This window comes from Canis lupus, chromosome 3, assembly GCF_011100685.1.
Source record: "Canis lupus familiaris isolate Mischka breed German Shepherd chromosome 3, alternate assembly UU_Cfam_GSD_1.0, whole genome shotgun sequence".
NCBI classification, from domain to species: Eukaryota; Metazoa; Chordata; class Mammalia; order Carnivora; family Canidae; genus Canis; species Canis lupus.
Window position 1 is genome coordinate 73,785,923 of NC_049224.1, and position 26,473 is coordinate 73,812,395.

The 26,473-nt window shown below is 38.3% G+C and overlaps 1 protein-coding gene across 11 annotated transcripts in view; it reads right to left on the reverse strand.

Moving 5' to 3' along the window:
- The window catches only part of WDR19 (WD repeat domain 19), a 157,065-nt gene extending 142,740 nt beyond the window's left edge, over positions 1–14,325 (reverse strand). For all 11 annotated transcript variants that reach the window (XR_005357286.1, XR_005357287.1, XR_005357283.1 and 8 more), the window contains exons 1-5: positions 14,189–14,325; positions 11,437–11,528; positions 11,065–11,130; positions 8,922–9,047; positions 1,244–1,359 (exon numbers count right to left, since the gene is read on the reverse strand). Coding sequence is in view for 5 of the 11 variants with exons in the window: in XM_038533468.1 (XP_038389396.1) it covers positions 1,244–1,359; positions 8,922–9,047; positions 11,065–11,130; positions 11,437–11,528; positions 14,189–14,308 (520 nt within the window). In the remaining 6 variants the exon portion in view is untranslated. The remainder of the gene's footprint in view (positions 1–1,243; positions 1,360–8,921; positions 9,048–11,064; positions 11,131–11,436; positions 11,529–14,188) is intronic.
- Positions 14,326–26,473: the final 12,148 nt, after the last annotated feature.

A 26,473-nucleotide genomic window follows, 5' to 3' on the forward strand; every position in this document is an offset into this window, starting at 1 on the left:
GACAACTTATTTTCTCATATGTCAAGTGTCAAAATTTCTGGGGCCTTAAGTTAGCTGGTAGGGTATTCTTACAGATGAAGTGGGATACAAAAAATTGCCTAACTGAAGTCAAATGGTCAATTTACATTGATTTTTGTAACTCAAAATATCTTTAGTTTTATAGGATCAATGGCATTACCTTTCAGCTGGAGCACCAAAACCACTGATATTAAAGATAGACATAAATGTGAGAAAAACGGAAATAATTAAGTGTCCTTAGTTGATAGACACTTTCTCAAGTATTCTGTGGGCACTCTTCTCTGCAGAGTTTAATTCCTTCCTTAGCAATAAATGATAATTTTTCTGGCCACCTGGGTATAATTAAGCCTACTAGTTTTACCATTCACCAGCATGATGTTCTAATCATTGAGAAGAATTCATCTGCTTCTTCTTGGGTATTCATTCAGAGGACAGATGCTAAGTGACCAGAGATTGGGGGAATCAAAGAACCTGAACCAAGGTCAAACAAGGAACAAAACCTTCTCTAGTCATATACTCTGAGGCAAATGTAACTCACAGTGCACACCTAGACTAAATTGGTGTTTGGAGAGAGTAAGAGGTCAGAATTAAGAATCTAATATATTTGGACCAAACAGTCACAAATGTTTCAGTCCATCTACTAAGGTATTGATAAACACCAAGCTATTCCATGTCCACAGGTACAATCTAGGTGAGAAAGGGACAAATGGAAGCCATGCTATTAATGTCCTGGTGTCCAAAGGCACAAGCGGCCATTAGAGCAGCCATTCTATGTAGCCTGGATAATTCTTAGTAGACAGTGAAGAGGGATCTTGTAGGTTAGCTAGATATATGGCTTGACCAGGGGAGCTTTATTACAACATAATTTCCCTTGCAGTGTCAGAAATATCTGGGATGCCAGGGTGGCTCAGTGGTTTAGCACCTGCCTTCATGCTCAGGGCATGATCCCGGGGTTCTGGGATCGAGTTCCACATCAGGCTCCCTGCATGGAGCCTGCTTCTCCCTCTCCCTGTGTCTCTGCCTCTCTCTGTCTGTCTCTCTCATGAATAAATAAATAAAGTCTTTAAAAAAAAAAAAAAAAAAAAAGGAAGTGCGAAGGGGCTTCTGACTTCCAGGACACAAATGCAAATATCGCCTTCCTTAAAAAAAAAAATCTGAGGCAGTAAAACATGACATCTATCTAAAGCATCTTAAGTATTTAGCAGTGTTTCCAGGTATAACCTACCCAGCACAGGAATCTTTCGAGATGTCTGACGATTATAAATAAGCAAATTTCCTTTAACAGTTCCAACAGCCAGGACACTTCCAATTTTTGACCAAAGAAGAAAAGACATTTGATCCCTGTAACATTAAGATATAAATCACTAAAAGATTCACAATCATAATATCCAAAGAGTTCTTTAAAAAAGCATTTCATGAATAATTTTAATATCTACTTAGAAGTTATAGAACAAAATAACAACTTAATGCTTTAGGCAAAGACTAAGTGCTAAAGACATTCTGGAGATGCTTTAAGATGATCTTATGGTCAGTTAGACCTAAGATACATATATAATGAATACAAGCTCCACTTCAGTCATGATGGAACCTCAAATTTCATAAAATGACTCATGATGAGGTAGTTTAGTCTAATGACAGTTGTAAATGTGGAAAAATGTTAATGGATGATTAACATCACATGCTTTATTTTTTTATTTTTTAACATCACGTGCTTTAAAAAAAAAAAAAGTGGAGTCTGGGTGCCTGGGTGGCTTAAATGGCTAAGCATCTGACTCTTGATTCTGGCTCAGGTCATGATCTCAGGGTTGTGAGATTGAGCCCTGCATCAGGCTCCACAGTGGGTATGGAACCTCTTAAGATTCTCTTCCTCAGCCTCCTTCCCTTAAAAAAATTTGAAAAAATTTAAAAGTAGGGTCCTATAACATATTAAATTGTAAAAATCATTGGGAATTCACCACCTTAAGTAGGACATATCTTTTCCAACTCTGTCACTTTTTAAAATTCTTATTTAAATCCCAATTAGTTAACATACAGTATAATATTAGTCTTAGGTGTGCAATATAGTGATTCAACACTTCTATACAACACTCGGTGCTCATCACAGCAACTGCACTCCATAATCCCCATCACCTATCTCACCTAACCTCCACCGCCACTGCCATCACCTCCCCTCTGGTAACCATCTGTTTATTCTCTATAGTTAGGAGTCTGTTTCTTGGTTTGTCTCTCTCTCTCTTTTTCTTCCTTTGCTTGTCTTGTTTCTTAAATTCCACATAAGACTAAAATCATGTCTTTCACTGGCTGACTTATTTCATTTATAAAATTTATAATCTGTCTTTCACTGGCTTATTTCCCTTATGCAATTTAGAATTGTTACACCTTCTTGTCTCCTTTATTATATAGTGTCCTTCTTTGTCTTGTTTCAGTCTTCGTATTAAAGTCTAAAAGTCTAGTTTGTCCCATATAAATATTGCTACTCTAGCTTCCTTTCAACATCCATTTGCATGTTGTTTCTCTATCCCCCTCATTTTCAATCTGCAGGTGTCTTCAGATCTAAAATGAATCTCCTTTAGGCGGCATATAGACAGGTCTTGCTTTTTTAATCCATTCTAACGGTCTATTCTTTTGATTTAGTCCATTTACATTCAAAGTAATTACTGATAGATATGTATATATTGCCATTTTATTACTTGTTTTGTGGTTGTTCCTGGAGATTTTCTCTGACCCTTTCTTGTCTTTCTCTCTTTCATGGTTTGATTTTCTTTAGTGATAAATTTGGATTTCTTTCTCTTTATTTGTTGCATGTTTATTAGTGTTGTTTGATATATTGTTCCCCTTAAGTTTGTATATAACCTCTTTAGCAAATAGCAGTCTATACTAAGTTGATGGTTGATTAATTTTGAACTCATTCTTTTCTCCTCTCCTTCCCATGTTTTAGATACATGTTATATTTTATATCCATTTTTTGTATAAGTTCCTTGACTGAATTTTTTTACAGAAATATTCTGTAAAATTGTGCTTCCTGCCTTTATATTGTCATTTTTGGTTTCTCTTTTGCATTCAAAGAGTCCTTTTTAATATTTCTTGCAGCGCTCTTTTAGTGGTCATGAACTCCTTTAGTTTTGTTTGGGAAATTTTTTTCTCTTTCTATTCTGAATGCTAGCCTTGCTAGATAGAATATTCTTGACTGCAGAGTTTTCCTATTCAGTACTTTGAAGATATCATGCCACTCCCTTCTGGCTTGCCAAATTTCTGTTGAAAAAAATCTCCTGCTAGCCTTATGGGTTCTCCCTTGTAAGTTAGTGACTACTTCTGTCTTACTGCTTTGAAAATTTTTTCTTTACTACTGTATTTTGCAAGCATAATTACAATATATCTTGGCGTGGGTCTGTTTTGTTGATTTTGTTAGGAGTTCTTTGTGCCTCCTGGATCTGGATGTCTGTTTCCTTCTCCAGGTTAAGAAAGTTTTTAGCTACTATTTCCTCAAATAAATTTTCTGCCCCCTTTTCTTTCTTTTCTTCTTCTGGGATTTCTATAATGGGAATATTATTACATTTGACTGAGTTCCCTATGTTTATTCTCATGTTGCAGAATTCATCTTTTTTTTTGGTTCAGCTTTATTGCTTTCCATTACTTTGTCTTCTAGGTCATTAATTTGTTCCTCTGGGTCTTCCAGCCTGCTGTTCATTGCATCAAGTGTGTTTCTGACCTCATTTATTGCACTCTTCATCTCTGGTTCTTTTTTAACTCTTTTATCTTTGTGGTAGTGTCTCACTGGTGTCCTCCCAAGCACAGTGAGTATCCTTATAATTGTTGCTTAAAATCTCCATCAGGCATGTCACTTATATCTACTTCACTTAGATCTCTGGGTGTGGTCTTATTTTGTTCTTTTATTTGGGATAAATTCCTCTGTCTTCTCATTTTTTTCTAAGTCTCTGCTTTCTTTTTTTGTGTTAGAAAATCCAGTTATATCTCCTGCTCCTGAACATAATGACTTTATAAAATAGATGTAGTGCCCAGGGCCTGGAGCTTTAGGGAATGCCCTCAATGTACATTCTGTACCCTCTGCTATTGTGTTTTGGCTACTCTATCCCTCAGGCCAGTCATCTGCAGAGGCTCTTCTTGTCTGCTGTATACAGTGTTGGTCACTGACCTGAATGTGGTCAGTTTTAACTAAATGTGCTTTGGTTTGCTTGTGATATGAGACCTGTCATAGAACCACTAGAACTGAGGCTCTGCAGCACTCTCTGGTTGGGAGACATGGTGTGGGCAGGGGTCTGTGCTGGTCTGGAGGAGGAGCTGGGCACACCGGGACTGAGGTAAGCATGACTGAGCAAAGCAGTTCTGCTAAAGCCAGGGAGTGCTTAGTATAAGCAAATTAGGCAGCCAGTAGCCACACTGCACTGCTTCTATAGATGGCTCTGTGTTTATGCTGAAGGGTGGGAGAGGGAAATGGCTCACAGAGAGGTGTCTCTCTGAGTACTATCTTTCAGGAACATGCTCTAAGAAGAGCAAATAATCTCCCCACTTTCTGCCCTGGGCTCTCTTCAGATGTTGTTTTCATGCTGTATGTCCCAGGGTTGTTTCCCTGCCTTCTTCCCAGGAGTAGAGCAGTGCCTTCCAGGATTGATCCTAGCCAAGGCCACGGACATTGAAAACTCCAAGCTTTAAGCACCAATGGTCATGAGAATTCATGAAATTCAGCCCCATTTTCCAAACCAAAGGCTTGCTTGCTGCTCTTCTCCATGATGACGACTCCTTCCCCTCCACAGCAGTCAGGATCTGTTTCTCCACTAGACCACGCCTCCACACTTACCTTCTTCAGTGTGGCTTCTTCTCTCCCTTTAGTTGTAGAGTTTGTTCTGTTATTCTTCTGGTTGATTACTGGGCTATTTAGGATGATTTGATGGTTATCTAGTTGTATTTATGGGATGAGATGAACCTAGGGTTCTTCTACTCCATTGACATCTTCTTGTTTTTCCCATCTCTGCCACTATTAAGATTAGCTCACGGGGGATCCCTGGGTGGCTCAGCGGGGCATCACTGGGTGGCTCAGTGGTTTAGCGCCTGCCTTCAGCCCAGGGCTTAATCCCAGTCCTGGGATCGAGTCCCACATCGGGCTCCCTGCATGGAGCTTGTTTCTTCCTCTGCCTATCTCTCTGTGTGTGTGTGTGTGTCTCTCATGAGTAAATAAAATCTTAAAAAAAAAAAAAAAAAAAAAAGATTAGCTCACTTGGAAAGAGGTAGAAAGCACATTTGCCTACCATCAGTTCTTAAGTACATTCTAAGACCTACTGGCTAAACTTTTATGTAATTCCCTACTAAATGGAATCAGGACTCCTGAGAGAGTAGCTCATTTTATATATCAAGGAAAGAAATCACAGTGGGTATAGAAAAGTGGTTCTGAAAATGCCATCCCAGGACCAACAGCATCACTTGGGAACTTCAGAAATGCCAGTTCTCTGATCCCACCCCAGGCCTACTGAATGAGAAACTCTGGGGGTGGCATTCAGCTATCTGTGTTTTAATAGGCACTCTGATGCAGCTAAAGTTTGAGAACCACTGACAGATCATTCACTGTTTACATAAAGCAATACTGCTTTCAAGAATGCTCATACCTAAAAGACAAAAATTCATGTAAAGTATACAAAAAGTTCATTGTAACAATAGGTGAATGTAATAAAATATTTAGTTAGAAAAATTATTTCTAATAAGTACTAATATCCCAGGCTGCTGGGTTTCATCTATTAAATATATGTTTTTAGAAGAACAATATGCTTGTTTTTCTGTCTGCTTAAGTAGGCGTGACAGCTATGAGAATATGCCTCTCAGATCTCTAGCTACGGAAAGTGTAACTGATGAAGGCCCCCACTGGAATCTATTACTTTGATGTGCTGGGGCCATACCTTCCCACAGCTTCCCAGACTGTAACTGAGTGGGCAAGGATACTGTTGAGGCCCATTCCTGAGAGACAGAATTCCACTGATGGGTAACATTGGCTGAAAGTCTCCTCAGAGGCCTACCTGAACTTTCCTTTTTTTTTTTTTTTTTTTTTTTCTACCTGAACTTTCTTAGAATTGGGCTCCAGTATAAGATGTTTCTACCCAACGTTTCTTCCTTCCCTCTCCCCTTTACAAGGGTCAGATATGCACTGTGGTCTGATGGCTCTTCTAACCTGCTCCTTCTATGTTTCCTTACAGGTATTTCCTGTAATAAATCTCACGCACTCAATCCTGTTTGGGAGTCTGCTTTTCAGAAAACACAAATAGAAAGACTTGTGAGCCAGCTAAATAGCACCAGAGAAAGGAGGAACTGCATGAGAAGCCCAAAGTGTGATCAGCAATAGTGGTTACATTTAGTAAGAATAGTGTAACAATAGTCCATTCAATAGTTTATCATTACCAACAGTCACATAACAACCAACTAGAAAAAGAGTTAAACAGTATGTTCCAAGAAGATCAAGTAACCAAATATCCTCAAAAGAAGAGCCAGCTGAACAGACCCCATCTTCTTTTCTTCAGAGATAAGGCCTCTAGAAGGCTCTACAAATTATAATAAGATATTGTGACACACATAAGTTCCCAATAATGCTAGCGGATGAGAACAATATATAGTGATTACATGTATTTTTGGCCAAGTTAAAGAATATATTATTCTAGGAAAATGCATGTGGCTACAAAAAAAAAAAAAAATGCAACCTATGTGAAAGGCACAGACTTAAAAAAGTCTTGCTGATATAAAAACTGAAGATCAATTAGAAAAGAGACTGAGTAGGATGACTAGTACTTAGGTCTGAAGGGCCTTTGGAAGAAGCAACCATGTCCAATGATCCAACCAGAAATCAACTGGTTCACAAATGAGATGTTGTATTTAGTTCTCTGGAAAGATTGCTGTACCCCAGGGACATAATTGCTATAAGCCTAGGTAAGATCAGGGGATGTACCACTATAATTCTAAGAAGTTATAAAAATACACTTAGTAAAAACTAATAAATTCAATCTGTTGTGTTAACATAATAATTTAAGATAGTTAAGTGACACTGTAGTAAGTTTTGCAATGATTATATTTGAATATGTTTTGTGTACTAAGATATCTGAAGTGCTCAAAAGAATAAATTCCAACTAAATTTGCAAATGGAATTTAAATTTTTTAAGGATATTTGTTTGCAAAATTAATATACTTAAAAAAACTGATATTAAAAATTATGTTTAAGTATCTTAGTGTAATAGATTGACCTTTAAATAAGAGACAAATAATAGTAGCTGTACCTATGTATATACAAAAGTCTTTTAGACATTAAATATTAATATCAACAAATATTTAATTTGTTCTACCTTGATAATTACAGTAACATCTATACTATTCATTCAGTTCCTGATTTTATGCCTGGCCATGACATGCAATTAAACATCACAACAACTCTGAGATGATGTAAGGAAATGGATCTGTGGGAAGATAGACAGCAGAGGCAGACATATACCAGTCTGAAACACCTCAGATTAATTATGCATTTTTCTCTGCATGAGAATGCATTCTCACTGATGCTTAATTTGGTTCAAGAACCACTAATTGATATTTATAAATATTCTCTTGAATGGAAGAACAGATAGTATGTAAAATCTTTCTAAAAAGTGATATATACCCAAAGTATAAAAGGACAGAGCAAGAAATGAAGGCTCTCAAATCTAGCAAGACTTTATGATGGGTGGACAATATCATCTGTGAATTGCATACCTCATGTGTCAATTTGGAGGGTTAGAGTTACCTCTGGTCCTGTTCTTCATGGCCACCTTACTTCCTTCGGGTTGTTATTCCTCAGTAAACTGGAAATATACAGTCTAATCTTGCAGTATGTGTGTGGCCTACCTGCATGTCATATGACACTACGTGGGAGTTATTATTCACATTCCATATAGTTGAAGAAATTGAAGTTTAGAAAGAAGTAAAGCAAGCAACTTGTTCAACGTTGAACTGCCAAGTTTCAGTTGTGAATAAATTTTTCTATTCCATATGGTATAATAGTTTCTATTTTAGCAGAAATCTGTCATTTCTTTTTTTTTATTTTTTTTTTATTTTTTTATTTTTTTTTTATTTTTATTTTTTTTTATTTTTTTTATTTATTTATGATAGTCACAGAGAGAGAGAGAGAGAGAGGCAGAGACACAGGCAGAGGGAGAAGCAGGCTCCATGCACCCACCGGGAGCCCGATGTGGGATTCGATCCTGGGTCTCCAGGATCGCGCCCTGGGCCAAAGGCAGGCGCCAAACCGCTGCGCCACCCAGGGATCCCTGTCATTTCTTTTATTACCCAGTATATTTTCCATTTGGGGAGTGTCTCAACTTTTATCCCACTCTTCACCTACAGGAATTTTCAATCCCATGGCCCTGCCTACTACTCTACTCAGAGACCTTTTGAGTAACGGAGTGGATGTGATGGGGACATGCTCTTCTCTTTGGCATAACTTGCTGTGAAGAATGATATAACCCAATAGCTGGCAGCAGCCATGGGGAGAGTCTGACTTAGAATAAAGTCAATAGAGAGAAAGGAAGACCTAAGAGATGGAGAGAGTCTTGACTGCATCACTAGAAGCAGTGGACCCAGCAATGCCTGAGGCCAATCCTATTTGCAGATTTTTCCAGATGTTTTGTCTCATCTTTGAACATTTTAGTCTGTTCTGCCAAAAGCAAATTTTCAAGAAGCTATTTATATTTTACAATTTTAACAATTTTATTCTAATTCATTTGGCAAAATCAATAGGATTATATGCAATAAAAAAATAAACTTTCATAGGAAAATAACTCACAAACGCATCTTTATAATGAGAGCAGTAAGTATTGTTAGCATCAAACCTACAAACAATCTTATTTCTAAGTGAAGATTTAAAATAAAAAAGTTATTCTTACCTCATACCACTGTCTAATTGGCTGGTTTTATTTGTGTTGGCATCCCACAGATAAATGCAACTAGATTTCTCAGCAATCACTGCTAGGATATCTCCATCTTTATCCCAATCCATAGCAACACAGTTACTTTTAAAAAAAGAAAGCAAAATATAACTATACGTTTTCTTAAAGTAGGAGAAAGAAATTTAAATATGTATTTGTGATTTTAATCTATAACAAGACCATTCAATCTATTTTGAATAGGTCATAAACTTTCTAAAGCGGAAAATACGGGCAGCCTGGGTGGCTCGGCGGTTTAGCGTCTGCCTTTGGCCAGTGATCCTGGAGACCTGGGATCGAGTCCCACGTCGGGCTCCCTGCGTGGAGCCTGCTTCTCGCTCTGCCTGTGTCTCTGCCTCTCTCTCTCTCTCTTTCTGTGTCTCTCATGAATAAATAAATAAAATCTTTAAAAAAAAAATAAAATAAAATAAAGCGGAAAATACAACTCACTATTCACTGCTTAGATAATACAAATTTTTTTTTTTTTTGAGAGAGAGCATGTAAGCAGGAAGGTGGAGGGGCAAAGAGAGAGAGAGAGAATCTTTAGACTCTGCACTGAGTGTGGAGCCCAATGCGAGGCTCGATCCCATGACTCTGAGATCATGACCTGAGCTGAAGCCAAGAGTTGGACACTTACCTGAGTTAGCCACCCCAGGTACCTCACTAAGTTAAATTTTTTATTATTATTGAGGGGATGGGAAAATTTTAAATTCTATTTTAAATATTTTTTATATATATTACATTAAATAAAATCACACCTTGTAAGCACATTTTCTTAGATCCTATAAAGAACCTGGCCTTCTGGTAAAACAAACTCATCAAGAACCCCTACAAAGCAATCAATTCTGGAATCAAGAGGTAATTTGTATGACCAAGTGTTAAAGGTTATATCAGATTTACAGAGAGAGGGATCCCTGGGTGGCTCAGCGGTTTAGCGCCTGTCTTCAGCCCAGGGCGTGATCCTGGGGTCCTAGGAGTCCCATGTCGGGCTCCCTGCATGAAGCCTGCTTCTCCCTCTGCCTCTCTCTCTCTGTCTCTCATATGTAAATAAATAAAATATTAAAAAAAAAAAAGATTTACAGAGAGAAAAAGGTTTCAGCTCGTGATTTCAGGGTCACGGGATTAAGCCCCATGTTGGTGCAGTCTACTTGAGACTCTCTCTTCCTCCCCCTCTAACCCTGTGCTCACACACACACTCTCTCTAAAATAAATAATCTTTTTTAAAAATGCTTATGTTTTGTGTAATCTAAAATGATTTACTGAAAACTGATAGGCCTTGTCCTTTAAAAAGGTATGTCAAGGGGCACCTCGGTAGCTCAGTCAATTAAGCATCAGACGGTTGATTTCACCTCAGATCATGATCTCAGGGTCATGAGATTAAACCCCACATTGGGGCTCACTCAGTGTGGAGTCTGCTTAAGATTCTTGCCCTGCCCCACGTCCCCTGCCACCCTGCTTGCAGGCATGCACACTCTTTAAAAAAAAAAAAAAAAAAAAAAAGGTTTAAAAAGTATGTTGAAAGTAATTATTTTCCAACAATTTATGAGAGGAAATATTACAGTGATATGGGCTTATCTTCTCTGCTTATACACAAAATAAGGCTTGTTTATAATTAAATAAGAATCTTTCATTTGGATTCATTTGTAATTGTACATTAAAGCTTCCCTGTGAACGTATGGAGGTTATAAATATCAACTCTAACTCATATGCTATATGTCTACACACTTCACTAACAACTTATGTGTTAAAAAAATCAAATCCCTGGGGTGCCTGGGTGGTGCAGTCAATGGTCTTTGTTCAGGTTGTGATGTCGGGGTCCTGAGATGCAACCCCAGATTGGGCTCTGTGCTGAGCACAGAGTCTTGGATTCTCTCTCCTGTTCCTTCTGCCTCTCCCACTTATGCTCTTTCTCTAAAAATAAGTAAATAAATGTTTAAAAAAAAAAACAGAAAAACAAATTGCTTTGCAATTGAAGAAAGCAAAAGAGGACATACAGATTCTATATAAGTTGTAAAATTCTATTTGATTATAGTTTTAAGGTAATACTTTTTTATCTTTTAGGAAAGAAAGCTTGAAAAAGTTTCTGATCCACCTCTGTACTTACCCAGGTAAGTTAATTTCACTTCTTTTTTGACCATGGCGATCAAAGATTTTCACAATATGATCAGCTCTAAAAGCAAAGAGAGCACAAAATTAAAATTTAAGTGTTTCTTTTTATAAATGTATATCAAAAATATTTAAGCTGCCATCCAAATGATTTCAGCGCTCTCTCGGGACAGTTTCATAATTTATATCTACAAAGTTAGTACCAGGGAAAAGATTTTATGAACTGTGATGTTCATGCAGGTGAATGTATTATTCTTCCCACTATACAAGCATCACACAAGAACCGCTACTAAATAAATTGTGTGGTTATGCAGGCATATAACCATTTGAAGTCAGGATAATTTACTTAAAACATTCACTGATTTCTTACCCTGTTACTGCAAGGTAGTTTCCTGATTTTTTTTGCCAGGTGAACTGTATTGGTGTGCCAGGCCCACTCTTCTCTAGCAGTGAGAAAACACGCTAAAAAGATAAATATTTTTATATTTTCAAAACATACAATTAAGGGTTGGTCAAAGATATCAAACATGATCATGAAAACAGTAAGATTCAGATGTTAAAGGCTTACTGTTAGAGCTTATCCAGAAAAAGTCAACAATGTAACAGACAAAATAATCAGATCAACCAACCAACCAACGAACTTCTACAATCTGGTTGTTAAAGTATGGACCTCAACACATAGGCAAGCATTTATTATAAAGTTTTGGTTTAAAATGTTTTTGAGGGACACCTGGGTGGCTCAGCGGTTGAGCATCTGCCTTTGGTTCAGGGCATGATCCTGGGGTCCTGGGATGAAGTCCCACATCGGGCTTCCTGTGTGGAGCCTACTTCTCCCTTTCCATCTACCTGTGTCTCTGCCTCTCTGTGTGTGTCTCTCATGAATAAACAAATAAAATCTCAAAAAAAAAAAAAAAAAACTTAACCATGATAAAAATACAAACTGTCCTTCATTCAAAATTATTTTCTACCTTTACCCACTAGTTATATTTACTTAATCATTAAGTGCTCACTTTGACTACTGGGTGGTGGTTGACTGATGGTCAACTCAAAAGCCTTTCTTTTCACTCATACAGTCAAGAACTGGGGTACCCAATATAAAAGCCACAAAACACAGGTGGACTTGATTTTATTGAGGGCTTGAAATGTAGGTAGTCCAAATTAGAAGTGTTGTAAATATAGAATAGATACCCATTTCAAGGACTATGAAAAATGTAAACTATCTCATTGATAATTTTTTGTTGATTACATATTGAGATAATATTTTTAATATACTGGATAAAATAAAATATATTATTTAAATTAATCTTACCTGTTTATTTTATTTATTTATTTTTAAAGATTTTATGTATTTATTCATGAGAGACAGGCAAGAAATAGGCAGGAGAAGCAGGCTCCCTGCCAGGAGGAGCCTGATGGGGGACTCAAGCCCAAGATCCTGGGATCTGCCCTGAGCCACCTATGCATCCCTGTTGGTTTTAAAACATTTTAAGATGGCCACTAAAAATTTTAAATTACATTCGCTCACAGTACATTTATATCAAACAATACTGATCCAAAACAATTACGAATACAGAGCTTGAATAAGAGAATTTAATTTTAATATTAGGTTAAATTATAAACAATTAGGTTAAATCATAGACCACAGCTAGGCATATGAAGTTCACATACTACTACAGGTGGCTTGACAATCAGAGTGGCCATACAAAACTCATTCAATGCTTAAAATTAAATACCAAGGTGTCAGGCTCCTGATTTCTGCTCAGATCATGGTCTGAGGGTCCTGAAATTGAGCCCTGCACTCGGCTGGGAAAGTGCTTGAGATTCTTTCCTCCTCTCCCTTTGCACCCATGTTCTCACTCTCTGTCTTAAAAAATATAAATAAATGTATATATATAATTTTAAAATTAAATACCAATCATTAGTCGTTTGGTATGTTAAGGAGATGAAATCCACCTCTATTGGAAACAGAAGTGTATTATAATTACAAGTCCATCCACGTTTCGTGGAGCTTGAAAACACCTTGGGAAAAAAAGGTGTGACCTTTGTGACCAAGTGACCCTGGAACCCCTTCCTGCAAGTGAGGGATCCTTAAACTTCAATTTGACTAGCTTCCGGGTAGACCTCTTCTGGCTGTGATCGTACATCTTAGTTTTCTTCATATACAGTATAGTGCTCCATATACAGTAGACTGAAAAAGCGCTAGCTTCAACACCAGAAAACCAAGGTCTGAATTGTACTTTTTAACTTATGATCAGCTGTAGGGCTTAAAACAAGTCGCTTAAGTTGCCTCAAGCACAAAATTTTCAGTTGCGAACCAAGAGGAATGCCTCCTCCGTGCTGACAACTTCAGAAATCGTGAAAGGCTTTAGAAATGTGAAGTTATGATCGATTACCAGCCTGTCAATTCCAATTTCCACGCTAAGAGCCACAAGGAATCTTCAATTTAAAATTGAACTATCCATTTCTTTGCCAGATCGGGGCGGAGGGCTAAGGCAGTGGTAAAGCAGGGGGGCGAGGGCGCTGTAGCCCAGGGGCCGGGGATGGGGTTCGCCCGAAGCCCAAGCGCAGGAACTGTGCGTGCAGAGGATGATGCTCTCCAGCAGGACCCGCGTGTGCAGGCGCAGATTTCCCCGCGAATTACATCCACGAGCCACTGCGTGATTTGTACATTAGTCACCGGCGATACACTCTGACATTCTTCTTTCGGAAGCTCTTCACTCTTTTTAAACGCTGAGCGGTTGCGCGGCTTGCCAGGGGTTCAGCTGCTTGCGGGGGCCGAGCTTCCCAGCATACCGGTCTCCCCGCCGTGGGTAGTTCGGGGTCTTTTCCGACCCGGTCTGCTCCTTTCGGGCCGTGCCCGGGTTCCCTCCGCCCGCCCCGCTTCAACTCCGTTCGCGGTCCCAGAAATGAGGCCTCCCCTCTCCGCGTTCCCCTCCTCCTTCCTTCAACTTCGCCCCCCCCCCCCCGCCCCAGGTCACCCAGCTCTCTTCGCCATTCCTAGCCCCCCTCGGGAGGAGGGAGGGGGACACAGGCCCCCTCTCCTCAATGTGACGCTCAGCGGGCCCAGCGCCTGTGGTCGCGTTTCCCCGCCGCGCCGGCCCCGGGGTTTGTAAGTTATTTACCTTCATCTCAAGGCTAGAGCGGCCGCGCGATCCGGAAAGTGCGCAGGCGCGGAGAGTCAGCTCCAGGAGGGCTAACGCGTTCCCGTCACCCAGGAGACCGCGCGAGCAGTGACCAATCATGGAGCTCTACCCGGGGGGGCGGAGCCTCGTGGGGCCTCCGCAGGGGCGGACGGGAGGCGTGGACTGGAGTCACGTGACACGCGCGGAGGCGGGCCCCAAATGGTTGTGCGTCAGGAGCTCCGGCCCACCCTCCCTTCCTTCTTGGGCTCTGATTGGACGAGGCCGGGGACGCCCTTAGGACGTCCTGCGTCAACTTCTGCTCCCGGTGCCGAAGTTGTCGATGGCGGCGGGCGGGGGCGCCCGGATTCCAGGCAACGAAAAGGCCCTGAATGTTGCAAGAACCGAGAACGGGGATTTGCTCTTGGGCCAGATACTCGTGCAGAGTACGCGCAGGGAGGACTTGGGCGGGCCTGCGCGTCATCTCTCTCTCTCCTTTCCTTCCCAGGCTTCTGGGCTAGAAGACACAGGATGTGAGAAGTAGTCTTTTTCAAGGCGTTAATAGGCCAACTAAATTGGGCAAGAAAAATGAGCACTGATTGCTTCTCTGTTTAGACTTCGGACCTGGCAGCTTTTCCCCAAATATTATGCCCTGCCATAGATTTGTGCTTCGTTCGTTATGAAAGTACTTCTTTTGCCCAAGTGCCCACCCTTTTTTCTTATCAGCATTAGGTAGGAATCGTATTTGCTTCAAGAAAATGGTTTCAAGGAACTAATGATGGATGTTACCGTTCTTAAGGAGGATACTGTTCCCTTGGCGTCGGGTTTTGTTTAGTTAGTTTAGTTTCAGGTGCAAGACCTGCCCATTATTATTATTATTATTTTTAAGACCTGCCCATTAAAATGAAAATATCATTACTAGGGGATTGAGTGAAAGAGAAAAAGGTTAGAGAAGTAGAAATTCAGAAATTGGCCATCCACTATTTAAAGGAGTGAATGGGACTTTCTAGCTTTAGGGAATGTAAGGGAGACAAAATTTTACCCTCTTAGGGTTTTTCAGCTCGGCCTGAGAATTAGACTAACCTAAGACAGATTAAGGAAGAAAAGCCTACAAATACGTGTTCCTTTTCCTAAGGAAAAGACCCAAAGAAATGACACCTGCGTGCATGCATGCTTTTATATTTGGCTGAACAAAGAGACGCGACTGTGGGAAAGCAACTATAAACTATGGTGAGGAGAAAAAAAAATAATTATGTCAATAAGTTCCGTTTGTATAGACTCTTCAATTTCAGCGTCTCCTTGATGGTAAGAATGCCATTTCTTATGGTACAGGGAGGGTATCTTTCACATGGGAGTTTTTAATCCCCGTTTTCAGGAAGAAAAGAAGATTAGTCTTTTGCATCTGCTATTTTTTAGGTACCGTTAGCTCAAAATAATCCTTATGTCAAAGTAGCTTATTTTGGAGTGGGATATTTTGCCACTCTTCAAGGGAAGTCTACAGAACAGAGATAAAATTAGGCCAGAAAAATGAAAATCAGGAGAGTGCAGACTTTGCCCTGCAAACCAGGGCAGAGCATTTCAAGAGACTCAAAGCAGGTATTATTTAATAGACTATTGGGTTTGTCTCAGAAAAGGTAGTTAAGGTAAAATGATAGAGTAAGGATATGAAGAATTGAAAGAAGTGGGATTATCTGGATAGAGTAGATAATTAGTCTTACTAGGCTTTGTGTGTGTGTGAACTTGTTTTTTAGTTAGAAATTCCATGTCTTGTTACAGGTCTAATCAGATTTTCGACTTCTTTTTTAGTCAGTTTTGATAATTTGTGTCTTTCTAGGAATTTATGCTTTTCATCTAGGTTATCCAGTTTTTTGGCATCCTGTTGTTCGCAGTATTCCTTTATACTTTATTTCTATAGGGTTAATAGTGATGTTTCCTCTTTTATTCCTGATTTTAATAATTTGAATGTTTTCTCATTTTTTCCTGTCTAGCTAAATATGTCAATTTTGTTGACCTTTTCAAGAAACAGTTTTGGTTTTGTTGATGTGATAAGTTTGTGTCCCCCAAAAATATATGTGGAAGTCCTAAGCCCTGGTATTTGTGAATACAGGTTTATTTGGAAATAGGATATTTGCAGGTATAATTAAGATATCATTAACATAGCCATAATTTAATATGACTTATGTACTTACAAGAACAGGGAAATTTGAACACAGACACAGAGGGAGAAAGCCATGTGATGATAGAGGCAGAGATTGACAGATGTAGCTGCACCCAAAGAATGCCAAGGATTGATGCTCACGTCAGACCTAGGAAGAGGCAAGTAATAATTCTCCCCCATGTTTCAAGGGGTACATGGTCCTGTCAAACACCTTGAAATTGGACTTCTAGCTTCCAGAACTGTGAGACAACAAATTTCCTCTGTTTTAAGTTGCATGGTTTGAGGTATTTTGTTATAGTAGCCCTGGGAAACTAATATAGATTTTGGTACCAGGTAGTGGTGTGCTGCTGTAACAAATACCTACAAGATAGAAATGGCTTATGGATAGAGGCTGGTAGAATTTTGAGGTACTTGGTAGTAAGCTTAAATTGCTTTAAAGACATTGTTGGCTGAAATGTGGACATTAAAGGTGTTTCTGATGAGAGCACAGACAGGAGAGCTATAGAGGAAGTTCCTGAATTTTTAGAGAATAAATTGTCATAACAGAATGTTGCTGAATGTTCACAGTGCTTCCGGTGAGGTCTCAGATGGAAATAAGGGACATGTTATTGGATACTGGAGGAAAGGTGATCCTTGTTATAAAGTGGTAGAGGGCAGCCCCGGTGGCGCAGCAGTTTAGCGCTGCCTGCAGCCCAGGGTGTGATCCTGGAGACCAGGGATCGAGTCCCACATCGGGCTTCCTGCAGGGAGCCTGCTTCTTCTCCCTCTGCCTGTGTCTCTGCCTCTCTCTTCGCTCTCTCTGAATGAATAAATAAATAAATCTTTAAAAAAAAATAAAGTGGTAGAGAAGTGGGCTGAATTATATTGTGTTGGGTGGAAAGCAGAATTTGTAAGTGATAAATTTGCATATTTAACTAAGGAGATTTTCAACTAAGGTGTTAGAAGGCACAGCCTAGTTTCTCCTTGCTTCTTATAGTAAAATGTGAGAGGATAGAGGTAGGTTGAGAATGAGCTGCTAAGCACAAAAGAACAAGCACTTGGTTATTTGGAAAATTCTCAGCCTATCCAGATAGCATGTTCTGGAAATGGGGTCATGGGTATGGACAACCATTTACTAAAGAGATTAGGCATGTGACTCATGAATCCAAACAACCATCAGCAAAAACAAAAGATGAGTGAACTTCGAGATACGGCAACATAAACATCCCCTTGTGCCCTCCTGTACTCACCCCCCCCCAAAAAAAAAAACCAACAGCTAATCACTGAGAGATGTATAGAGCATTACAGAGTTGGGAAACAACATCATGAGCCTAATTTATGTGTAATTGGAGTCCCAGAAGGAGCTGGGAGTGAAGGAATAGAATATTTGAAAAAGTAAAGGTTGAAAAAAATTTCCGAATTTGATGAAAATGCTAACCCTACAGATCCCAAAACTCAATGGACACTAAGCATAAGAAACATGAAAGGGATCCCTGGGTGGCGCAGCGGTTTGGCGCCTGCCTTTGGCCCAGGGCGTGATCCCGGAGACCCAGGATCGAATCCCACATCGGGCTCCCGGTGCATGGAGCCTGCTTCTCCCTCTGCCTGTGTCTCTGCCTCTCTCTCTCTCTCTGTGACTATCATAAATAAATAAAAATTTTTTAAAAATTAAAAAAAAAGAAACATGAAAAAAACTAAAAAGTTATTTAAAACCTGTGATGACAGAAAATCTTAGAAGCCAGGTTAAGAAAAATGCATAGAGGAACAAAGATTAGAAAATGAGTAGACTTCTTGTTGGAAACCACGCAAGCCAGAAGACAGTGAAGCAACATATTAAAGTACTGAAAGAAAAAAGCTGTCCACATAGATTCTATACTCAGAAAAAGATCTTTCAATAATGAAAGTGGCTAGCAAACTAACTCCAGTAATGTATATAAAAAAAGAATGTACAACATGACCAAGTGAAATTTATCCAAGGAATGTAAGCAAAGGCCCGTAACTGAAAGTCAATTAATACAATATGCAATACTAATAAAGGACCAAAAAAATCTATGATCACAGTAATAGACACAGAAAAACACTTGACAAAATCCCCAACCCTTAAAACTCAACATTCATTCATGATAAAAATACTCAATAAACTAGGGGTGAAAAGCAATTTCCTCAAACTGAGAAAGATCATCTACCAAAAAACCATGTAACTAATGTTATACTTAATGGTGAAAGACTGAATGCTTTCTCCCTAAGCTTAGGCAGGGGGAAGGGATATCCACTCTTGCCACTTCTGCTTACCATTGTACTGGAGGTTCTAGCCAGGGGAATTACTGACAAAAAGGAAATATAGACTATCTAGATTAGACAGGAAGAAGTAAAACTATGCAGATGTCATCATCTTGTACATAGAAAATTCCAAGGAATCTGCTAAAAACCATTATAATAAATAAGTTGAGCAAGTTTGCAGGATATAAGATCAATACACAAAAATCAATTGCATTTTTCTATACTAGAAATGAATAATCCAAAAATGAAAATTAAAAAATCTATAATAGCATTAAAATAAAATACATAAATTTAATGAAAGTACAAAATTTGTACTCTAAAAACTACAAAATTTGTTTTAAAGAAATTAAAAAAGAAAATGTGAATATATACCACATTCATGGATCAGAGACTTAATATACTTAAGATGGCAATACTCCCCAAACAAATGGACAGATTCAATAAAATCTCTATTAAAATACCAGCTGTCTTTTTTTGATCCTAAAATTCATAAGGAATATCAAGGGACTCAGAATATACAAAATAATCATGAAAAAGAAGAACAAAGTTGAAGGGCTCACATTTTTCTATTTTAAATCTTATGCAAAGCTACAGTAACCAAAACAGTGTGTTATTAGCATAAGGGTAGTTATATAGATCAATGAGATAGAATTGAAAGTCCAGAAATAAAACTATGCATTTGTGGGCAATTGATTTTCAACAAGGTTATCAAGACAATTCAATGGAGGAAAAGAATTAAATTTAACAAATTGTGTTGGGACAACTGGATATCCATACAAAAAATAAAGTTGGACCCCTACCTTACAGAATATATAAAAATTAACTCAAATAAGTTAAAGAGATAAAATGCAATAGTTATAATATTCTATAGAAGAAATACAATTATTTCTTATATAGAACTATAATATAACTATAATATTCTTAGAAGAAAATGTAGGAATTCATTACTTTGGTTTAAGCAATTATTTCTTGGATATGATACCAAAACCACAAATGACAAAAGAAAAGAATAAATTGTGGACTTCATAGAAATAAAAACCTTTGTCCCTCAAAGGACATGACCATGAAAGTGAAAAGACAGCCCACAGACTGGGAGAAAATATTTGCAGATAATGTTTGATAAGAGGGATCCCTGGGTGGCTCAGTGGTTTAGTGCCCGCCTTCCGCCCAGGGTGTGACCCGGGAGTCCCAGGATCGAGTCCCAGGATTGAGCCCCACATTGGGCTTCCCGCATGGAGCATGTTTCTCCCTCTGCCGGTGTCTCTGCCTCTCTCTCTCTCTCTGTCTCATGAATGAATAAATAAAATCTTTGTAAAAAAAATAAAATAATAAAATAAAATCTGTAAAGAAGGGGGATCCCTGGGTGGATCAGTGGTTTAGCGCCTGCCTTCAGCCCAGGGCATGATCCTGGGATTGAGGCCTGCATTGGGCTCCCTGCATGGAGTCTGCTTCTCCCTCTGCCTGTGTCTCTGCCTCTCTCTCTCTCTCTCTCTCTCTGTCTCTCATGAACAAATAAATAGAATCTTTTAAAAAAATAAAACTTGTAAAGAAATTTTAAAACTCAATAATAAAAAGACAACTCCACCAAAAATGGGTAAATAATTTGAACAGACATTTCTCAAAAAAAGGTATATGCATGACTAATAAACTCATGCAAAATTGCTCAACAGCATTAGGCATCAGGGAAATGTAAATGAAAGCTACAATAAGATATGACTTTACATGGCATTCATTGTCAGTTTACTTTGTATTTCTCTGGGTGCTAATGAATGTGAACACTTTTCCGTTGGTCATTTGTATTCTTCTGTACGTTATTTAACAGTATTCACTAATTTTATGGGGCTGTCTTTTTAAAAATCAATTTGTAAGAGATCTTTTGCATGATCTGTGGTTAAATAAGTATTTTTAAAACAGCTACTTGGTTCTACTTTTGGTTTTGAAGTTTTCCCTTGCTTATAGACTTTCTGGAATGATTTTTTTATTCTAATTTTTTACATTTAAGTCTTTAATATATAGTATTTATTTTTGTATATGGTATCAAATTGGGGTATTCTTTTACACTAAACATGGCCCAAACTCTTTGCCAGACATTCACTCAGGTAGAGCTTGTTATACCACATGTATTTTTATTATGCCCAAGAAAAGAGTCTTCTGGCCAGGGCAACTTACAGTTACTCAATTTAGTTTCAGGAAAAAAAAAAAAATCATTTTTATCAAACTGCTGCTGTATACTTTTGGCTCACCATTCCAGTGTTGGCAAGAATGCAGATATTCTACATTAGTCTCCTTGTTTTGTCTTTTTTTCTTCTCCCCTACTAGATCTTGGTAACTTGCATAATTACCCTAGTTTCACTGACTTGACTTATTCTATTTTCATTACCTAACCTTATCATTCTGTACTCCAAACCATTTCCTTATGATCAATATTGCCCATTCAACAATTCTTAGTTCAATCAAGGACTTTATTTCAAGCCTTTTAGGAATGATAGAACTTCATGATATAGTGTACCCATTTTATCTTTTCTTTGCTATATTATAAAATTGTATTGTTATCTTAGCTTTTCATGTTTATTTTTAAATCTTTTCAGCTTTTCATTTTTAATATTCACTTTTATCTCAAATGTGATGCAAAAAACATAACTGTGATCAATTTTAGTATGTTTTCAAGAAGTTGGCTGAGAACATTCTTAGGCTTGTGAACTTAATTTTTCTAACATTGCATTAACTTAGTAACTAAACAAAGTTGGTAAGTAATGGCCATTGCATATTTAACTTTATGAATACTAAACATATTTGGATTTTTCAAAATTTTAATTTTTGTGCATTGGCTCATAATATGTGTTTATATATTTAAATGCTTTTCAATTTTAAAATGATACGACTCTTTTAAGGACTGCATAATGTAATAGCGAATTGAACTCGGTCATAAATGTCTAGTTTAAACCCAGTTCATGACATTAGTTTGTTTTAAAGATTTTATTTATCTGAGAGAGAGAGATACCGAGAGAGAACATGAATCGGGTGGAGGGGTACAGGGAGATGGAGAAGCAGGATCCCTGATGAGCAAGGAGCCTGATGTGGGACTGGATCCTAGGACCCTGGCATCATGACCTGAGCCCAAGGCAGACACTTAACAACTGAGCCACTCAGGTGCCTTGTTTTGTTTTGTATTGCTGTAAGATTTTATTCTTCAGTAATCACTACACCCAACGTGGGGCTCAAACTCACAACCCTGAAATCAAAGGTCACACACCCACCTACTGAGCCAGCCAGGCACTCTAGTTTTTTGACCTTGAGCAAATTACCTCCTCCGAAATTGTGCTCTGAAGTTTAGAATGGGGATAACAATACCTACCTTCATTTGATTTTAGAGAAAGTTAAATTAGTTAATAAGAGGGGGAAAAAAGAAAACAACTTCCACTATCAATATATATTAATTTTTTGTGTATATTTCCTTTTGGGTTTTGTTTCTATGTATACCTATTTTCCTATGCATTTATAATTAAGCTGGGTGTGCATTTTTAACACATTTATGTAGGTCAAGTAATAAATATAACATTGGGCTGCTCAGTACTGAAAATAGAAAAGCATACAATCCTAATAAAATGGATTTTTAGTTTTCCCATACCTGGTTAAGTCAATTCTTTCTTCTTCAATTCCCTTCTGCTGTTTTAGAGGCTGAATCATTTAAATCATTGATTCTCTAACTTTTCTGTGTATCTGATAAATTCAGTGTGTATTAGAACCACCTGGTAAAGGGGGCCTGGTGAAATAAGATTGCTTGGCCCCACCCCAGAGTCTCTCTGATGTAGTAGGTCTGGGGAGCATCTGGAGAATTTGCTTTTTTTTTTTTTTTTTTTTGCATTTCTTACCTTATTGTAAGGTTGTGTGTGTGTGTGTGTGTGTGTGTAAGAGTTTATGTATGTATGTATGTATGTATGTGAGAGGATGGGGAAGGGCAGAGGGAAAGACTCCATGCTGAGTGCAGAGCCTGACGCAGAGCTGGATCCCATGACCCAGATGAGCCGAAATCAAGAGTTAAATGTTCAACCGATGAGTCACCCAGGCACCCCTGGAGAATTTGCGTTTCTAACATGTTCCCAGATGATGCTGATTATGCCCATCTGTGAATTGCCGTCAGAGGCTACTGATCTCTCCAGATAGTTTCCTAAGTCCCCTTAATTTTTTGTCATGTATTACACTAAAACAGCCTGTATTATATTTGATGTTAATTAAGTTTATGAAGCAACAATACTTTTCTTTGTATATGCCTTCTGAAAATTTTCAATTTATTGTTTTTAAGTTGCAAGGAGCATTTAGTATTATTTTATATAAATTAGGGACCCTAATTAATGCCTGGTTTTCTATTTTTTGTTATTCGTATTTTTCTCATCAGGCTGACAGGCTAGGTATGATTTCAGTAGGGGGATAAGGAAAGATATTGAAAGGTAATGAGGTACAGTGGAGGATGCAAGCAAGGTGATTTGAACTCAAGAACAAACGCTTATAATTTAGATAATATACTTCCTCGGCTACACTTTTTTTATTGAAATATATTTGGCATACAACATTGTGTGATATTTAAGGTATATATGTTAATTTGATACATTTATAAATGTATGATTGCCATTGCAACAATAATTATCAGCTTTACTTTTCTTATCTATAATGAGTTTAAAAATTAATAAAAATATTTTTGTTGTATTCTTCTGGAAATATTTATATCCTTTGCAAATTCTTGAATCCTTTCCTGAATGCAAAATCTTTTGTTGTAGGATATTTGGGAAAGAAGGGAAATCCAGCTCCCCATTCTAAAATTTAAGAGCCAGGAACATGATTAAACCTGTTCATCTGGGAAATGATCTGGTGTCCACTTATTTGGGAGAGAGAGATTCATTGAAGAGTTAGTCAAGCCATTTACACAACCTGTGGGAGGAGTAATTCTAGAATGCACAGAGCTATTTTTGTTTAAGCTATACAATTTAAAATTGATTGCTTATTTAAGTGTAAATAAATAGCTGTTATTATAGCAATCTTTGGAAACCCCTAATTTATTTGGAAAAGCATGGCATTATGAAAAAGTAGTATTTTCAGAATCTGCTATAAAAATTGGTAAAGATTGCAGGAAGCTTGTCAAAAGGACACTGAAAAATGAATATAATTTGCTATATCAGAAAAATGTTTTTCCAAAAGAGAAAGTGAGAGAGACAAACAAAAGGGAGAATTTCCAGGATGAAGAGAGAGATGGCATGGGATTGGGGATGAAAAATAATGATGTTGATACTAAATACAGATAAAGGAATAGGAAATTTAGGTAGAATTCAGATTTTAAAAATAAATAAACATATAGAGTTTGTTATTGCACATTACATTTACAGTAAATGCCAGTATTTTGATCATCTTATGTTTTTGGCTCCAATTTATCTTTTAGATTTCTGGCCTTTAAAATGGCCACTTGAAATAATTTTTTACCAATATTCTATAGAAAGGAAGTCTAATAAGCATACCAACTAGGGAAAGACAGTCTATTCAAAAATAATATCTGGCTGAGTGAAGTAAGTCAATCGGAGAAGGACAAACATTATATGTTCTCATTCATTTGGGGAATATAAATAATAGTGAAAGGGAATATAGGGGAAGGTAGAAGAAATGTGTGGGAAATATCAGAAAGGGAGACAGAACGTAAAGACTGCTAACTCTGGGAAACGAACTAGGGGTGGTAGAAGGGGAGGAGGGCGGGGGGTGGGAGTGATAGGGTGACGGGCACTGGGGGTTATTCTGTACGTTGGTAAATTGAACACCAATAAAAAATAAATTAAAAAAAAACTAATAAAAAAAATAATATCTGGCTGGAGATCCTAAATTGAACATTTCCTTTTGGTTTCCTAATTAATATCAGTAGCTAAAAAATTAATGTCATTTAAAAGTATTAACTGCTATATGATTAATTTTAAGCTTAAGATAAAATTGGATGTTCCACGTTAAGCCAGGTATTTCTGTCCAGTTGCACGATTCAAGGTACAGATACACGGCTATGAATCAAATAGCCAATGAAATTAAGAAATTAAAATTAGTTCTGGATCCATGACAATTTAATGATTCCTATTCTTCAGGGGAAATTTTTTGCATTACTTCCCCAGGATTCATATAGAGTAGTAGTTCTCAATGTTGGCTGCCATTAGAATTACTTGGGATGGCTCAGGCTCTATCCAGATTTATTGAAACAGAATTTCTAGAGATGGAGCCTGGATGGAGCATTCTTGCTTGATTTCCCTGTGGTTGTTATTGTTGTTTTAAACTCTTTGTGGTATACAGCCAGAATTGGGAACAACTGATTTATTCTACAGTATGCTAAATCCAAGGAAGCAGATGGAAATCCTGTTTTGTTTCTGAAGGCAAATAGCTTCGTCTCTTAACAAACCTATGCTCAGAAATGTAAAGGGACTCTGTCACTTTGGAAACCAGTTTGATGGTTCCTCAAAAAGTTAAACATAGAATAACCAGAAGACCCAGTAATTTCACTCCTAGGTACATACTCCAAACAATTGAAAACAGGGACTCAAACAAATACTTGTACACATATGTTCAGAGCAGCACTATTCATGTTTGCCAGAAAGTGGAAACAACCCAAATGGATAAACAAATTTTAATAGTTCACCCATACAGTGGAATATTACTCTGTCATTAAAAGGAAGGAAGTGTTGGTACATTTCACATTACGATATGGATAAATCTTGAAAATATGTTAAGTGAAAGAAGCCTGACATAAAGAGTGGGCTTCATAGGATTCCATACGAAATATCCAGAATAAGTAAATCCATACAGATAGATTGCAAATTGTTGGTTGCCAGGAGCTGGAGAAGAGGGAAGGGGGAGTACTGCTTGATAGCTATGGAGTTTTCTTTTGGGATTATGAGAATGTGCTGAACTAGAGAGCAGTGGTGGTTGAACAACATTATGAATGTAGTATCTGCTACTAAATTAATTGTTCACTTTAAAGTGGTTAATTTCATGTTATATAAATTTTGCTTTAATTAAAAAAAAGCTATGCACAAACATCAGATCTTTACATTTAATAATGTGATCTTCAACCCTGCACACCTTGGTTGTGGAGCAACCTATGGGGGTCTCCTCTGCAAATGGGCTCCTAGTGTCTCTGTCCCCGCCACCTGTAATTGTGTGCTGATTCCTGGGAGACATCACCCTCAAGGTTTCCATCAGCCCACAAGTGACAGCATGACAACCTTCCCTTCCAGTGGTAGGCTCATGGCCCCTTATAACTATCACCAGGCCTGCCTGGGTTCCAGTTCCAGTAACAGCTCCTGCAGAAGTGCAGAGCATCCTGGGGAAGCCATCCTTCACCACCCTGGTCTCCCCACAGCAACCCACACCCCACGGCCTGGTGAGCAAGCTTCTTTTTCAAGAAATCCACTCTGCCATACAGTCTTGGAGTCCCCAGAATGCTTGGACTCTTCCCAGGCCTCCAATAACATGATCACCTACCTGAGACTTGGCTCTGGAAGCCATGAGGGAGCAGCCTAGTGGCCAGCCTGGCAAAGCCAACACCAGACCCCAATCTAGAGTGGCCACACCAGGCTTAAGGAGGCACTAAACCCTCCTCTTTTGTCCCTTCTGCCCCTCCCTGTAGATTAGGCAGGCTGCAGCAAGCAGAAGCAATTGGGTTCTTTTTTTTTTTTTTTTAAGATTTTATTTATTCATGAGAGACACAGAGAGAGAGAGAGGTAGAGACATAGGCCGAGGGAGAAGCAGGCTTCATGCAGGGAGCCCAACGTGGGACTCGATCCCGGGTCTCCAGGATCAGGCCCTGGGCCGAAGGTGGCGCTAAACCACTGAGCCACCCAGGCTGCCCC